This window comes from Pseudorca crassidens, chromosome 6, assembly GCF_039906515.1.
Source record: "Pseudorca crassidens isolate mPseCra1 chromosome 6, mPseCra1.hap1, whole genome shotgun sequence".
Taxonomy (NCBI): Eukaryota; Metazoa; Chordata; class Mammalia; order Artiodactyla; family Delphinidae; genus Pseudorca; species Pseudorca crassidens.
Genome location: NC_090301.1, coordinates 119,012,142 through 119,029,382, shown reverse-complemented (window position 1 = coordinate 119,029,382; position 17,241 = coordinate 119,012,142). Strand labels below are relative to the sequence as shown.

The 17,241-nt window shown below is 46.7% G+C and overlaps 1 protein-coding gene across 20 annotated transcripts in view; it reads left to right on the top strand.

The window, feature by feature from the left end:
• CLASP1 (cytoplasmic linker associated protein 1) overlaps positions 1–17,241 on the top strand; it is a 268,556-nt gene that overhangs the window by 30,666 nt on the left and 220,649 nt on the right. For all 20 annotated transcript variants that reach the window (XM_067742183.1, XM_067742188.1, XM_067742189.1 and 17 more), the window contains one exon: positions 4,284–4,763. In XM_067742183.1, the coding sequence (XP_067598284.1) occupies positions 4,569–4,763 (195 nt within the window). In that variant the 5' untranslated portion in view covers positions 4,284–4,568. The remainder of the gene's footprint in view (positions 1–4,283; positions 4,764–17,241) is intronic.

The following is a 17,241-nucleotide window of genomic DNA, read 5'->3' as shown; positions in this document are numbered from 1 at the left end:
TCTTTTGTATCTTCTGTAATGAGATGTGATATATGATAAATTGATGGTTAAATAAAAGTAATCAAGATAATGGGCAGACAGAGAAGACAAATGTATTTACCCCATCCATGTAGTCATTCTACAGATACCCACTACATACATGACTACATATATGTTAGGTTGAAGCACATGGCTACAATATTTTGTGGCTCCTTTTAACTGGTAGAATCCATTTGCTCACATTTTTGTTCTGGGCTGACCTTGTGACTTGCTTTGACCCATAGAATGTTGCAGAAGTGATTTGCACGTTCTGTGTCCTGGGCCTTGAGAGGCCTGGCCACTTCCCTTCGCCATCTTGGAATGTTCCAACCACGTATAATGAACTGCAGACTATATTACTGAGTGGTTGGAGGTCACGTGTGGCAAGAGGTCCAGCCAACAGCCAGCATCAGTGCCTCAGACATGTGGGTGATGCCACTGTAGACTCTTCAGCTGTAGTCAGGCTGGCAGATGACAGCAGCTGCCTGAGTGATCCCAGGCAAGATTAGCAGAAGGACCTGCCAGCTGAGCCCAGCCAGTCTAGACACTTAGGAGAAATATTAACTCATTGCTGTTTTCGGTCACGAGTGAAAATGGTCCTACCTTGAACTTCTCTTATGGAGAAGCCTGTAGTAGATGCAGAAGATCAGAGCTCACAGCTGGTTCTGATCTCTGCCCCTGTCCTCGGCACTCGTCTATGGTTGTGGCCCAAGTGCCACAGAGTAGGGACCGTAAGTAAGGGATCGAGAGAGGATCTATTTTTTATTATTTATTTATTTTAATGTAAAGTACTTTTTATTTTATTTTATTTTTGGCCACACCACGTGGCATGTGGCATCTTATTTCCCCGACCAGGGATCCAACCCGGGCCCCCTGCCTGGGAAGTGCAGAGTGTTAACCACTGGACCTCCAGGGAAGTCCTGGAGCTATTTTTTAAAAATGCCCTGTGCAGGGCTTCCCTGGTGGCGCCGTGGTTGAGAGTCCGCCTGCCGATGCAGGGGACACGGGTTCGTGCCCCGGTCTGGGAAGATCCCACGTGCCATGGAGCGGCTGGGCCCGTGAGCCATGGCCGCTGAGCCTGCACGTCCGGAACCTGGGCTCTGCAATGGGAGAGGCCACAGCAGTGAGAGGCCCACGTACCGCAAAACAAAAAACAAACAAAAATGCCCTGTGCAAGCCCTTCCCACCCTTAATCTTACTTAATGAATGTGGAGCCAGTATTCTTCCCATTGCCACTCAGGAAGGGCAGAGTCAAGACTGGAGGCTGTCTCACATGTGTACATTACATCAGGCTGTCCTGCTGTGTGTTTCTTCATTCTTGCTGAACCTGGTATTTTTTAACTTTTTCCTGTTGGCCTGCAGCAGAGTTGGGCTGCTTCTTGTGATGTAATTGTAAATGCTTAGGAAACTCTCCCTGGGGGTACACATATACTTATTTGCTTGGGTAGCTAAAAATATCTGTGCAAGGAGGTACAGGAAGCTAGCGACAGTCTTCACTTTTAGGTGGGGAAACGCAGTGGCTGGGGGACAGGCGTGGGAGGGAGGTCTTGTACTTTTGTGCAGGAGGGGATCATCCGTTACTTCTTTTTTTAAATTAAGGAGAAAAAGAGAGAACAGAGAGGACCAGTCTGCTTAATGCGTGAGGGCTTCTAGTATCTCATTCTGTGGGTTTCCTCCATAAGGAGTTTGTGACCTACTTTTGAGTGTGCTAAAGCTTTACTGCATAATTACCATCAAGAAGCATATACTTATTTGTTAGAAATCTTATAGAATTCCAACTGAAGAGGACGTTTTTATATAATATGTGTTTTAAAAATCACAGGAAAGAGACTTGAATGCAGGGCTCCTTCCTCCCTGGGGAGTGGAGACTTTACTCTCTTGCCTGTTGCTTCCCAGCTAAGCATGAAGTCTGACCTTCTTTCCCTGAGTCAGAACAAAACTAGGCCAGACTTGTAGTAACAAGGGTTTGAAGGTGGGGAAGGGAAACTTATGGCCATGCAACCTTAGAAAATTACTTACCTTTGCCTCAGTTTCTTCCTCTGTAAAATAGGGATGTTAGTATCTCCTTTATAGAGTGGGTTGGAGAATTAGAGATAGTCTGTACAGATCATCTAGCATAGAGCCTGACACCTCATGTGGTTGCTCAAAAACGGTATCATCATCATCATTGCTGGTTAGTGTCTGTTGATTTTAGGCCCCTTGAAGGAATAAAGGATATGAGATTCTTTTCATTGAGAATGAAAGATAGATGTTTAGCGGAAGAAGGAGTGTATCAGTTATCTACTGTTGTGTAACAAAGCACCACAAATCTCGTGGCTTAAAACAACAATGAACTATTTCTTACCCTTTTGTGGTTTAACCTGGTGGTTTTTGTCTCCTTAGATGTATTTGTGTAGCCGCAGTCAGAGGATGACAGGAGAGGCTGAATGGTCCCTCCGTGGACTCACTCACGTGTCTGGCAGGTGCTGCCGGGTGTTTTTTTTTTTTTTTTTTTTTTTTTTTTGGTCTGCCGGGTGTTTTTGAAGCATGTTGGTTCTCCTCTAATGGCCTCTCGTGTTCAGGAGTCTAGACCAGCTTTCTGACAGCACAGCAGTCACGCAAGCTCCACGTGACCTCTGCTCGCTCCTGCAGTCTCTGATTTCCCACTGGCCAAAGCAAGGCTCAGACCAATCCCAGGGTCACTGTGCGGGGATGAGACCCCACCTCGGTGGAAGAGGGAGTAGCAAAGCATCTGTGGCCCTTTTTAATCTATCACAAGCTTGACCTTATTAGAGCTCCTTCTTGGGCTAAAATTGGGCCCAGAAAGAAAAGGTTCTGTTGGTTTCTCCACTTTTCCTGTATCACTGAACCCTTCATTAGTCCGACATAGGAGCTCATTAGGGAACTGGGGATATTTTGTTTGGACTAAAAGTTGGAGTGAAGGATAATAGGTCCTTTTCTGTATTTGAAGTTCTTTCTTGGGAAGGAGGGACTAGTTTCAGACTGTGGAAATGACTGGAAAGCGTGTATTTCCTCCATTTAAGGAAGGATTGCCACGTGAGACAGCGAGTCTTCTTGATTGGAAGTAAAGCAGAAGATGGGTAATTAAGTGCCAGGGACTTTGCAGGAGGGTTTTCCTCATTGAATGACTTGGCTTGTTTCTCATTCTAGAACTCAGAGAGAGCATTGTGCTTTTTTGCTGTGGGGAGGAATGGGGTGGGGGTGATGACAGGAAGGGAGAGATTCCCTGTGCTCAGACTGGAAGAGTCACCCTGCACCGAATTTTAACGTTACTTGATTTATAAGGTCAGCTCTACCTGCTGAACCCCTGAGAGTCGGCGTCTACTGTCGGCGTGAAGAACGTTTCTATTTGGTACAGGGTCGAGGGGATGCTGCCTCTTGAAGACAGGTTTTCTGTGCGTCTTCTTGGGTTAGAATGGAAGGAATTGAGAGAAGAAATTGTAACATATAAATGTGTACAGTTGTTCCAGCAGCTGTAGATTAGATGGTCGGCCTGTTTAATTTGTCTAATGAAAATTATTTTGGTACTTTCCCCATATCATGTGTTTTGCGCTACCCCAAGCGCGATTTTGAGGTCTCCTGATTTTGTAACAAAACACCCAGCCCAGTTGGTGCTATTGTCAGTGGAGAACACTGTGTCAATAGAATGTGATCAGAATGTGAGCCTATTTCCTTTTCTCCCTCCATCACTCTTTGGAGGAAGAGGCAGGGACCACTACCTGCTCACCCTGTTGTGAAGCTGCTGAGCAAGAAGTTTGGTGCAGGTGCTGCCTTCGGCTTTGGTTAGTGTTACCGGGCTGGCCAGTTTGGTCAGTGGTGTTTCTGTGGAGCCTGCCTCACTTCCAGCACTTGGATTTTTAGAAAACTGAGAGTGAAACAGTAAGCTACAGTACCTACAGGATTCAGACACAGAGTGGTGTTAGGTTTTTGGTGGGAAGCAAAATTTAAGCTACAAATAAATCTTCCAGCTGAAGCAGATGATTGCTCTCCTGACTGGTGCATTTACAAACTGGAAAATTGTGAAAAACCTCAACCCACCAACTGTCAAGCTCATTGGCGCTTTGCTTTGGGCTTCAGTGTTCTTCCTGATAAAAATAATAATTATGTTATTCGGATATGGTTGCCAAGTGTTCATGCTTCTCGCTCCACTTGTGCTTATAAACGATGCTGCAGCGTGAGCTGCTTTGTCTGTGATTGAACGTTTCCGAGCATTGGAGAGTTTTGTTACCTGTGCTGATTTGTCGTTCTCTTCTCTAACTTTTCAGAATGGACTGCTGAATTATGAAGTATTCCAGACCCAGGAGGAGAACATCACTCTGCCACTCACTCCCTTCTCCCCTACTAGTTATTTAAATTGGACTTTTAATATCCTACCAGCTGCTCTTCAGACACACATGGTGCATTGTTGCCATTCCCCAGATTGCATCTCTGAAACACAGGCTCTTAGTAACCTTCAGCAAACAAAGAGGCCGCCTCCCGGGGACGCTTGCTGGGAGGGTGTCACCCTGACTGCCCTCTAGCTTCGGCTGGCTCTGGATTGGAATTCCACCATGGAGCCTCGCATGGAGGCCTGCCTGGCACAGGTGCTGCAGAAGGATGTGGGGAAGCGACTGCAGGTTGGCCAAGAACTGATAGACTATTTCTCAGACAAACAGAAGTCTGCCGACCTTGAGCATGACCAGACCACATTAGACAAACTCGTGGACGGACTCGCTACCTTTTGGGTGAACTCCAGCAATTACAAGGTAAGCCATGCGCTGGAAGACGCTCTTCTAGGTGGCCGGGCAGCCGTGGGGGATCAGAATGGGTCCTAGGAGAACCCTTTGTGAGCCGTCAGCATGATCCCTTGCTTTCCAGTAAGAGCAAGTAGAGTTTTCTTTGATTTTTGTTGGAGCTCAGAAAACCCCTTGTCCTTTAGCGCACTGAGAGAAGGCCAAGTGACCGGATAAAGAGAGGCTTTTATGTGGGAGAGGTTGCAAGCATTTGCAGCCTTGAAGTTAAAGTGACTATCGCGTCTAGCAGTGACTGGCCCTTCATGAAGAGCAAGTGGCTTCACCAATTTTCTCTGGGGGTGGAATTGGCAGTAGGATGTGGGCATTTTACCTGCATTTTAGCTGTTTTGAAGTTGGCCCAGGTACTCAGCCAAGGGCCCTCCGGTGACTTGTGTGTAAAGGCCTGGAGGATATCCTTTAGGTTCCAAAGATCAAGGCTCTTCAGGTGCCCTTGGCGGGTGGGAAGGGCCAGGCGGGGTCCCATGAATGAAAACTGGGCTGGGCTCAGAGTGCTGCAGAGGTGTCGTTTCCCCCCCTCGCCCTCCCCACCTTTAGTTTGTTAAGAAGGTGGCCCCTTTGGATCCGGTTGAGGGGGAAGACAGCGTGGAACATGTGCTAATAGGTGCTATAGACATTATAGACAGTCGGGCTTCCAGAAACAGAACCTTTTGTGATTTTTTCATTGAACCAGTCTTCTGACATGGATTCGGACTTGGAAAGGGTGCTTACAGGATTTCTTTGTTTGCTCTAGTATAGACTGTTTTCCAATTACATTAAACCTTGATCTTATCTAAGAGTCAGCAGGCTTTAGACTGGTTACCTCGGGCCCTAATAGTTCACTTAAAACTCGACATAAAATTTACCCTAATAGTCTTTGAAAGCCGAGCTTAAATTTCCTGTTTCATTCATCTGTTTTATTCATTTAGCTGAAATTAACAAGTGGTGGCTGCTGGGTGGTGGGAGCGTTACAAAGGGGAGGGTGATAGAGACTCTAGTCCCTTACATTTTTGAGGTCTGGGAAGTCTCCTTGTCTGTGTTTGAATCACGGCTCCACGAACCTTTCTGTGTGCAAATCAGGATGCTTCTGGCTCAGAGTAACTGAATGCTGACTTAGTTGACTTAAAGTTATCTATCATAAGGAGATTGAGTAATTTCCATTAAGTCTGCATAGTTAATGCAATGGCCAGGGAAGAAGAATGTCTGCTTGTGTCTTTTACTTGGTACTTGGGAGGAAACCTTCTCTGAAGCTCCCCAGCAGACTTTTTTACATCGCATTGGCCAGAATGGCTTTGCGCGCCCACCATAGTATCGCTGGAAATGGACAGGTGTCCACGGTGGCCTTCAGCCATCATGCTCAACCTCCGGTTCCTACAAAGGGGTCCACCCTCCCCTGAGCGAAGCGTGTGGCCCTGTGGAAGAGGCGGGGTACTCGGATGGTATCGGACTCCTGATAGGAAGGAGGAGGTGAGGGATAGGAGTATCAGTCAGTATTAAGACTTGGTTCCTGTCTTCAAGGAGCTTGTAGTCTGGGGGGCGGGGGGGCGGAGTGGGCATGAATAAATAAGGGAGTGGCTCCAGTCAGTGTTGAGTGTGCAGTAATAGAGATGCACAGAATTTGGTGGGAAGACAGAAGAAGAAAGTAGTAACGTTGTCTGGAGGAGCCCAGAGGTTTGAAGACTGGGTCTTTTTTTCGTAATAGGAATTGCAGAGTCACAAAGGAGTGAAAGGTTAAGACTTGACCCTTTGTGAAGTACTTTCTAAGAAAGACAGCTCGGTGGGAAGGAAAGCAGGAAGAAGGGGTTTGCTGCTGACTCGCGTGCCGTCATGGACAAGTCACTTTACCTGTCTGTGCAGGGCAGGTGTTTGACTACATCTTCTCTCAGGGCCCTCAAGCTCTAATATCTTGTATGACTTCATACCGATGGCTTTGGAGTCAAGGCCATGTCTTGTGGTTCTGATCTGACCCAGTGCTGAGCACCCCCCTGGTCTCTAAGGTCTCTAAGTATGGTGACTATGGGCCTTGTTCACACCTGGAGCCTAGAGCCCGGAACATAGCAGGTGCTCAACGAATCCTCGTTACCTGTGTGAACTCAGGAACTTAGGCATACTCTCGGCAAGTGTTCCTGGTTGCTTTACTGAAATCTGGAAACGTACCTTTTAGGGACCCATACCTGTGTTTTTCCTTTATCGTAGAGCAAGATTTCTCCTTCAGAGCCTGAAGTACACTTTAAGTTTTATTCGAAGGGATTCACTTTGTATTAAATAATTCTCTGAAGCTTGGCTTCTTGAAATTTTTTATTTTTAAATTCAGGACTAAAAGGATAAGAGAGGAAAAGGGAGGTACTTTTGGCTTTCCAAAACAGTAGTGCTTGGGTATTGTTATTCCTTTTCCTAGCAGGGAATGCAGATGAATGCAAGCACAAGGTCTTATTTAAAACAATAGCTGGCTGAGGCTTGGCTCACTTTACCTTTGAGTATTTCTTAACATGGTAGACAGACTTGTACCTGGTTTTGATTAAAGTTTAATAGCTATCATTTCTTGCTTATTTACCGTATGCATTCAGTATCTCATTTAATCTTCATAACACCCCTGCAAGGTAGATAGTGGTATCCTAATTTTATACATGAGGTCACTGAAATTACTGAGAATTGCAAGGTAATTTCTACTTGTGATTATGGAACTGGGATTTAAATGTAGGGCTCTCTGGGGACCTCCTTGGTGATCCAGTGGTTAAGACTCCATGCTTGCACTGCAGGGGGCATGGGTTTGATCCCTGGTTGGGGAACTGAGATCCCACACACCACGCAGCGTGGCCAAGTAAATAAATAAATAAGTAATAAAAAAATGTAGGTCAGGCTTCCCTGGTGGCGCAGTGGTTGAGAGTCCGCCTGCCGATGCAGGGGACACGGGTTCGTGCCCCGGTCCGGGAGGATCCCACATGCGGCGGAGCGGCTAGGCCCGTGAGCCATGGCTGCTGAGCCTGTGCGTCCGGAGCCTGTGCTCCGTAACGGAAGAGGCCACAACAGTGAGAGGCCTGCGTACCGCAAAAAAAAAAAATGTAGGTCTGTCTGATTTCCTAGCCAGTGTTCCTTTCAGAAGAATAGAGGTCAGCAAACTTGAAGAATAGAGGTAAACATATCAGGCTTGGTGGGCCCTGTGGTCTTCTTGTAAATATTTAACTAGTTTGGGCCATTATGATGCAAAGCAGCCCCAGAGAATGTGTTCATGAATGGGTGTGGCTGTGTTCTAGCAAGACTTAACGTACGGGAACAGGTAGAAGGTCAGTTGGTCCCCTGGACCGTAGTTTGCCAACCCCGGCACTAGCTAGAACATTGAGCACCTACTATGTGTAAATGCTTCTCCTTTACTGGTGGGAACCATTCGTGATTCAGCTGGGGGAAGAGCGAGCCTTATAATTTGCACATAAGTTGGGAATAACGGAGCATTCATTTAGGTTAAATAGAACGCAGTTTGCTTTTGGAGCATTTTAGCTCTCTTGTGCAGACTCATTTTAGGGTCAGTATGCGATCTGCTAGCCTATTGCTGGTTATCTGCTGTGAGCTGGCTGTGATCACGGGTGCCTCTCTACACGGGGTGCTGAACTGAATCTCGGAGACAGAGTGTTGGGTGAAGTAGAAAAGAGTAACTTTATTGCTTTGCCAGGCAGAGGGGGTTACAGCAGGCTCCTGCCCTCGAAAACTAAGTGTCCCTTGAGGAGGAACCAGGACCCTGCCCCAAGGCTGCACTGTTTCCTGGCTGCTCCTCCCATGTCTCTCCAGCCCCTCCCTTCCTGGATTAGCAACCGGTGGAATCTGCCCCTCGGAACTCAGGGAAGGTCATGGAGGCTGAACGGAAGGGCTCCCCGTACCCAGGAGCCCCTACAGGTCCTGCTCAGTTTCAGCTTTGGACTTTCTTAGGTCACCTTGGGGAGTGAGTAGTTGGTTCTTTAAGTAATGTCCTCATACAGGCGGCACACCCTGGGGCTACACTGTGGGGCACCTTTCACCACCCCACCCCACCCCGTTGCTGGAAGAGCTTCGTAAGTCTTCGATGTCACCGTGACCGTGGGAGACACGGAGGAGATGGGAGACTTCTTCTTGATTATGGGGCTTCTTTTCTAGATTAGTCTGACATTAAAAATAAAAAAAACAACGAAAAATTTGAATATGGCTGCCCTCATTGATGTGGTCTCCTCTTCCTGTTTTTCCTGAATAAAACTCAAAGAAAGAGGAAGATGGTGGAGTAGATTCCTGATGTACCACCAGCCACTTTTCTTGTCTCCCCCTGCCCCTTTAGGTGAGAAGGGATGAAGGTAAGAGTGAGCTCACCTGGGGAGGCCACCTGGGCCATGGCAGTTGGAGGGAATTGAGGGAGCCTTTCCCAGCTTTCCCAGGTCATCTGAGCAACTTGTACTGAGCCAAACAGCTCCGTGCGTGCAGCCTGGCGGGTTCTCACAGGGCAGGAACGTGCGTGTCTAGTGGGCTGATCGGAACAGAGCATCCCAGTGGGGACCACGTGCTTTTGTGAATATAGTCCCGCAGTCCCTTCTCTGCAGTTACAAATTCCCCAAATCTCTGAAGGCCTAGTGTTCTTCATTTTTCATTTGATGTGGAGTAAACCGATGTGAGACTACTTATGGTCCTCACTTACCTGCTTAGGGCATGTTGTGCTGTAGAAATATTCACGTTTGATGGTGGGTGCTGGCCCAGGTTCTGTTCAAGGGGATACCTATCTATCCAGCTATCCATCTGTCCATCTATCCACCTATCCATCTGTCCCTGCCTGTCTGTCTATCTATCTGTCTAAAACTGTGTGCAGCGTTTTACCTTTCTAAAACGTGAAAATTCTGTGTTCCAGAACACATTTGGCCTCCAGAGTTTTAGATAAGTGACTGTGGACTCGTATTTAACATTGTAGAATAATAATAATGACCCACGGTTATGGGACGTTTCCTGTGTACCGGAAGTTGTGCTAAAGATGTGTTCATTTTAACGTATCATTGCCACATGAAGTAGATCTTGTTATCCTCATTTTACAGATGAAGACATTGACGTGCACATAAATCAGGTAACTTGTTTAAGGCGACAGAGCTGGTAATTAAGGTTTCTGGGACTTGAACCCAGGTGTCCATGCAATGGCTGAAGTACATTAAATACTTATCCTGTGCGGGTACTGCCCTGGGGGTGGGTATACCGTGGGAAAAGACAGGCCCGGTCCCTTCCCTCACAGTGTCTGGCCAGCGCTGGGCAGTCTCGCTCTGTCTAAATCTAATATATGTGGACTCCAGCCCTGTGCCCTGTTGTCTCAAGGCCCAGGCCGTGCTGACTTGTATTTGAAATTTGTAGGTTCCCTCTTAACTGAGGGCTTCCTTCCTCCCCACCCTAATGGTCTTCATGGTGTAAAGGGGGGACAGGTAAGGCAGATGAGAGGACAGGGCACAGTGTAGGGTAGGGAATAATCAACTGTTAAATTGCATCGTAGGAGCGTCTGTAAATGCCGTGGTGCCCAGAAGCAGACTGCAGAAGGTTTAGTCTCTCCTTAGCTGCTTTTCGGGGCGCAGTGTGACCCCTGCCCCAGATCAAGTGCCCTTTATGGCTGGAGGCGCAGGTGCTGACAGATACCTGGAGGCCCCTCTGTTTCCCCTTGCCTATCTCTAGAACCTTGGCTCCCACTGAGGCTTTTATTTTCCCGCTTTGCCCTTGAGAGGAGAGCCACAAGATGATTGGATTCAGATTAAGTGACTTCCGTTTCTGTTCTTGGCTTGGTGCTGACCTAGCGGTGAGGCCTTCCAGAGGCTGTTCATTCTTTCCAGGTTTCCCCTGCAGCATTGTCCTGTGGGTTGCAAGAGGTGAATTTTTCTGGGTGTAGTTTAAAAAGACAGGTGCCTCTCTCAAGTAGGAAAGCTACAGTAAGCAGTGCTAAGCAAAGGCAAAAAAAAAAAAAAAAAAAAATCCAGGAAAAATTATTGCAAGAAAATTTATGCAGCTTGTCAAATAAAAATGGTGTCCTTAATGTATGTGATTAATGGCATTTCTTCCTGAATATGTGTTTATGTATATGCAAGGGCAGCAAAGTGTATTTGGGAATAATTCATGTTGGAGCATGAACAGTCTGGATTCCCGTCCTGGCTCTGCCACTTAGACTTTTGAGCAGGTCACTCTACTCATCTGTGCAGGGGGTCTGATGATACCTGGTACATAGCATTGTTATAAGGGTCCAGTGAGCCAGTGTACGAAGGTGCCAGGACTGCTTGGTAGCAGCACGTGGTCAGTAAAAGAAGCAGATGAAGATATGTAGTTATTGGGCCCAATGATAACAAGATCCATAGAAAGTGAACTTTTAGGTGGGACTGAGTTAGTGTGCCTGCCTGTAGTCCTTGTCAGCCTGTGCCCTGGAGCAGAGGCCTGGATCTTTTGTAATACAATAAGAATCCTTGAACCCTGCACTGTTGATAACAGAGGCTCTGAGCAGAGCAGCCGCTGGCCGGAAATTCTGAGGGTGAGTTTAAAACCTACTGGCAAAGGCAGTCCACTGATCGAGGACCCCCGTTTTCGGAGGGTTTCACTTGTTCTTTTTAATACTTTGCCTGGTTTCAGAAAGCTAAAATTGAAATAAGGATACATATGATAAAAGAAGTCATAAATTGGATGTCGAAGCAAAAAGGAAAAGAAGCAGCTGGGGTGAGAGCATGGAGCTGACAATGAGGCTGATGTGTACGCATGGCTCACATTTATGAGGCACTCGCGTGCGGGATCCCTGAAGCGCTTGGCGGTCATTGCCTCCTGTAATTGTGAGGCAGGTACCCCGTGACAAGCCCTGGGATTGGTCCCGTTCTACAGCTGGGAGAAGAGCAGTGAAGCAACTTGCCCAGGGTTATATAACTAGAAAGTTATTTTAATCTGGATAGTCTGACCTCGGAGCCCACACCCGCATCCATGCAGTACGGCTTCCTTTATAACGTTGCGACAATATTTATAGCATATTTATCAGAGCAAAAGAGTGTAAGGACATACCTCACAGCTACCAGTGATGACTTTAGGAGGCCAGGTCCTGAGTGAGAGATAAGCAACTCATTTTGTACTTTAATAAAAAACCAACATTATTTAAGATCAGTGTATTTAAAACAGTTCTTTGGCTGGTCCTAATAGAATCATGACAGTATATACTTTTTAAAGTTTTTATTTTGGAAAATACTCAGACCTACAGGGAAGTTTCACAAAACAGTGCAAAGAAGCATTATTTACTATAGCCAAGATATGGAAGCAGCCTAAGTGTCCATCAGTCAATGAATGGACAAAGAAGATGTGGTGTGTCTACACACACACACACACACACACACACAAACACGCACGCACACAATGGAATATTATACGCACGCACACAATGGAATATTATTCTGCCATGAAAAAGAATGAAATAATGCCATTTGTGACATGGTTGGACCTTGAGGACATTATGCTAAGTGAACTAAGTCAGACAGGAAAAGACACACCCTGTATGATCTTCTATGTGGAATCTAAACAAAACAGAACACAAACGAAGCTCCCAGGTGGTTGGTTGCCACAGGGAAGGGTCCTCGTTGGGCGAGATGGGTGGAGGCTCAAAAGGCACAGACTTCCAGCTCCAAATTAAGTACTGGGGGTAACATGCAGCGGGTATCGCTTAGTCGAAAGTTGGTGAGAGAGCACATCTTACAAGTTCCCATCACAAAAAAAACTTCCTGTAACTATGTATGGTGATGGATGTTAACTAGACTTCTTGCGATGATCATTTTGCAGCATGTACAAATATCGAATCATTATGTTGTACGCCTGAAACTAATGTCATGATACCTCACAAAACAAATAAACCCAAAGCCAACATACCAGTGCAAAAAATTTCCATGTGTTTCATTCAGACCCCAGTGGCAATACTTCACCACTTGTTTTATCTTCTCTGTATGTGCATTTTATTATCGTTTGTGAGTTGTTTACTAAAAACATGGGCGTTCACTTACGTAGTCTTACACAGGTATCTAGAGCAGGATTAGGATGGATAGAGTACTAATATCCAGTCTGTGAGCCTTATTCATATTTTACCTGTTGTCCTACAAATGTCCTTTATAGCAAAAGAAAAAAAAATTTTCTGGTGCAAATGCAGTCCAAGCTCACAGGCTACATTTTGTTCTCACCTGTACAGTCTCCTTTGGTCTGCAGCAGTTCATCACCAGTCTGTCCTTGTCTTTCTCGACTTACTGCTAGCCCGTTTGTTTCGTATAGCCCCTCCATTTGAGCTCGGTGGCTGCTTCTCAGGATTGGGTTAAGGTTATGCGTTTTGGCAGAATACCATGGAAGTGATCGGTGTATCACATCAGGAGGCACGTGGTATCTCTTTGTCCCACTTGGTGAAAGAGGTGTTTGCCAGGTTGCTTCCAAAAGTTGATATTTTTTCCTTTTATAATTAGTAGGTAGCTTGTGGGGAGATATTTTGAGACTGTAAATATCCTGTTTGTCATCAAACTGTCACCTACTAGCTTTAGTATCCATTGATGATCCTTGTCTAAAATAATTATTTGGATGCCAAAGGGTGATTTTCTTTTCTTTCTTTTTTTTTTGGCCACACTGCGAGGCTTGTGGGATCTTAGTTCCCTGACCACCCGACCAGGGATCAAACCTGGGCCTTCAGCAGTGAGAGTGCAGAGTCCTAACCCCTGGACCGCCAGGGAATCCCCAAAGGGTGATTTTCTGATTCCATCATTTCTTCTCCATTTATTAGTTGGCTTCATATATTTTTGAAATGTGTAACCTTTGTCTATTTGTATAGCAGGAATTAAGTGTATATTTTGATAGTTATTCCCAAAAGGAACTACTGTGATGAAAGAAAAAAATGTTTAAATTTAGTCTTATTTAGGTACATTTATATTTGTAAAGAATTTAAGGCAACCTAATAATTTGTGAACATAATGTGGTGAAGTTTGGTTTGAGCTCTGGGCTTCCTAGCAGCCAAAATAGAAATGGAGAGATGGTTACCTATACCCTTTTTTAACAACTGTGAAAGGAATATGGAAAGGCAGATAACAACAAAATGCCTTCCTGGATGTAGCAGGGTATTAAAGGACACTTTGCATGAGGGGGAAAAAAGGAGAGCTTGAAAAACAGATGAGACAGAAGACAGTATTGAAACCGTGCACCTCAGACTGGGACTTGAACCCATGTGCTGGGATTCTAACCCAGCCTAAACCCACTTGAGTCCACGTGGCCGGGACTTGAACCCGGCCAAAACCCATGGTCTTCCAACTGAGATCACACACCTGGTTTCCGGACTTCATGGAGCTCAGGTTCTTGATGTCTCGTAGCAGGAAGAATTCAGTGAGAGACAAAGTGATCGGTAACAAGTGGATTTATTCAGAGAGAAACACACACTCCACAGACAGAGTGTGGGCCATCTCAGAAGGCAAGAAAGGCACCAGGGTATGGGGTTGTCAGTTTTTATAGGGCTGGGTAATTTCATAGGCTAATGGGTGGGAGGAGTATTCCAGGTATTTCAGGAAGGGGTGGGGATTTCTAGGAGTTGGGCCAGTGCCCATTTTTTGATCCTTCCGGTGGGCCTTGAAACTGTCATGATGCCTGTGGGTATGTCATTTAGCTGGCTGATGTGTTACAGTGAGCGTTTACTGAGGCTCAAGGTCTAGTGGAAGTCGACTTGTCCGCCGTCTTGGACCCATTTGGTTCTGATCAGTTTATGTCATGCCCTTGGGCTATGTCATTCTTTCAAAGGTTGTGCCCTGCCCCTTCCGTCCTGTTTTGGTACTGAGTGAGACACAGGTTATTCAGCTGTTCCTGTAGACAGAATTCACCAGCTAGAGTTTTGGGCTAAGGGGAAATTGTCAGATGGCATCCAGGGTGAAAAGATAACCAAGAGCTAGCCGACCCCACTGAGTTATCTTTAAAAAAAAAAAAAAAAAAATTATTTATTTATTTGGCTGTGCCGGGTCTTAGTTGAGGCACGTGGGCTCTTCGTTGCCACGTATAGGATCTTTGTTGTGGCACACGGGATCTTTAGTTGCGGCACAAATGCAGGACCTAGTTCCCCAACCAGGGATCAAACCCAGGCTCCCGTCTTGCAAGCGTGGAGTCTTACCCACTGGACCACCAGGGAAGTCCCTGAGTTATCTTTTTAACAGGTTAAGTAGAGGGAGAGTCTGTGACAAGGACCACGGCAGAGAATCCAGAGAAATTGGATGAAAGTGGCTTGAAATAGAGAAAGGGAGGTTGGCCTAGAGGAATTATCTGGCTGTAGCTGATTTTCACAGGGTATTTGGGGTCGGGGCAAAGAGGGCTGTCCATTGTGGACCGTGTGGATGGGGTTCTGGAAGAGCAGGCAGTGCTTGGTGCCAGGCCTGATGGCGGGTAGGGATTTCTGTGTTTAATCATGCTCATTAAAGGCTTTGTGGAAGAGATGGCCTTTGGGCCTTTTCTGGATGAGAGAAGGGAGATGGCTCAGTGACTCCACAGAGGAGCATGTGGCAGGCCTCAATAGAGATGATGTTTTGACGTAAGCGGCCTGTCCTACACGAGTGAGGCGGGTCCTTCATGAGTGAGGCGGAGCTAGAGTCCCGGGTGGAGGAGCCTGGAGGGGGCCGTAGGGAGTGACTGCCCTCTGGCAACTTAGTAGGACCTGGGAACTGACCCGAGGGGCCATGGAAGCCGTTGAAGGACCAGCAGCTCTGGGTGCCGATGTGGGTGGTGTGGACTAGGGTGATTTAATGTAGCTTTAATGCACTATTTTCTTCTGTGAATTTTTAGCTGTCATTTCTTTATCCATACTTGGTTGCCAACATCTAGGCTGTTTCTAGTTTTTTGCACTGAGCATCCTTCAACATACGCGTGTATTGCCCTCTTGTGTGTCTCTGCGCTGGAAGTTCTGAAGGGTTGAAGTGTTGGGTCCGAGCAGGCCGTATTGCCCACCCACCGGTGCTGTGGGAGTGCTTTCGTACGTTCCTGGGTCCTGGGTGTTACTTTTTCTCCGAATGTTTTTCCTTTTTGCTGGGCAAAAGATGTCTCTGTGTTGCCAGGCACAGTGTTGGAGAACGTTTCTTCTGCTTCTGACCTTTCAGATAAAAGCAAATCTTAAGAGGATATAAAGTAAATAATTTAATTTTTTTAAATCTCATTTCCCCCTTAAATGCTTGATGCAAATAGGTTCTGTCTGGGCCATCTCAAACATTAGCAGAGTAGGGGATGTCAGTGGTCAGGGGGAGGGAGGCCTGATAACTTGACAGAGTCTACCCTGAAGTGGATTAAAGAAGTGGGGTCTATTTGTTGTTATTTTTTCCCATTAGCTTTTGTTAAAAAAAAAAACCCCACAGAAGGAATAAGAGAGTTGTGAGGAAAACACCCACCATAATCCATTTCTTTGGAATGTTCCTTTCCTTTTTCCATCTAGTAGAACCTAAATAGCAGCGCATCTTAACTGGACTAAGATGGGAGAGACTGAAAAGTCACTTTGTTTTTGTTGGACAGTGAGGGTATGTGTCTGATCTTCCTTGATTCTTCATGTAATTGTAGCCTAACATAAGGAGCGTTTTTTAAAAAACAGCTTTGAGAGGAAAAGGATTGATATTAACCTTTCTGCTCGAGGTGAGGAATTTGGATGGACTTTGTATTGAACAGTTAACTCAGCTCAAACCAGTTCAAGACAGAGAGGGCATCATTGGGGCAGACCCCTGGCCGGGGCCGTGGTTTACTGTGGAGAGCGCGCGGGGCCTTGGGGAGGGCGTCTGCTCTGTCTGACCATTGGCTTCTGGACTTTCCCTTCAGCACTGCCCTCGTGGCCACCATGGTCCCACCTCACATCTTGCGGCCCCGTCACCGGGGCAAGAATCTCTATTCTCCCAGCTGGGAGTGAGACATGCCGCCAAGCCTTTGGCCCACTCGCTGTGGCCAGGCAGGTGTGGCACCGCAAGGAAGTGGTGGCCTCTCTCAGAGCCCTGCACGTCGGGGGCTGGAGGAGGTGGGACCGTTCCCCTAGGAGAAAGGGGGCTTGGCTGGGGGCACTGTGGGCAGTGAGGACCTCATGGCTCAGATTGCTTGAGAGGCTGCAGGGCCCCCGTGGAAGGCCCAGGCTGGCAATGCAGCTGTCGTACTCGCTGGCGTGGATTTGGGGTGCCGTTGACCTCTGCTCCGCACACTCAGGAGTTGGCGCCCAGAGGTGCCCCGCGCTCCAGGGCTGGCCTGCCACCTGTGCCTGTGCCTTGCTTCTCTCCTCTGATGACCCTGCATTATGTGGGCTTTTCACTGTGTCGTCAGGTGAGAGCTTTTCCATCTTTCCCAGCCCCTTTAAGCTGAGAACTTATTTATTCTTGGTGGTTATTATACTCGTGTTTGTAATTCTAGTACCAAGATGCCGGTGTTTTTAGGGGTATAATGCCACTCTTTCCGTAGTTTAGACATCTGAAGTCTGGATCACTTA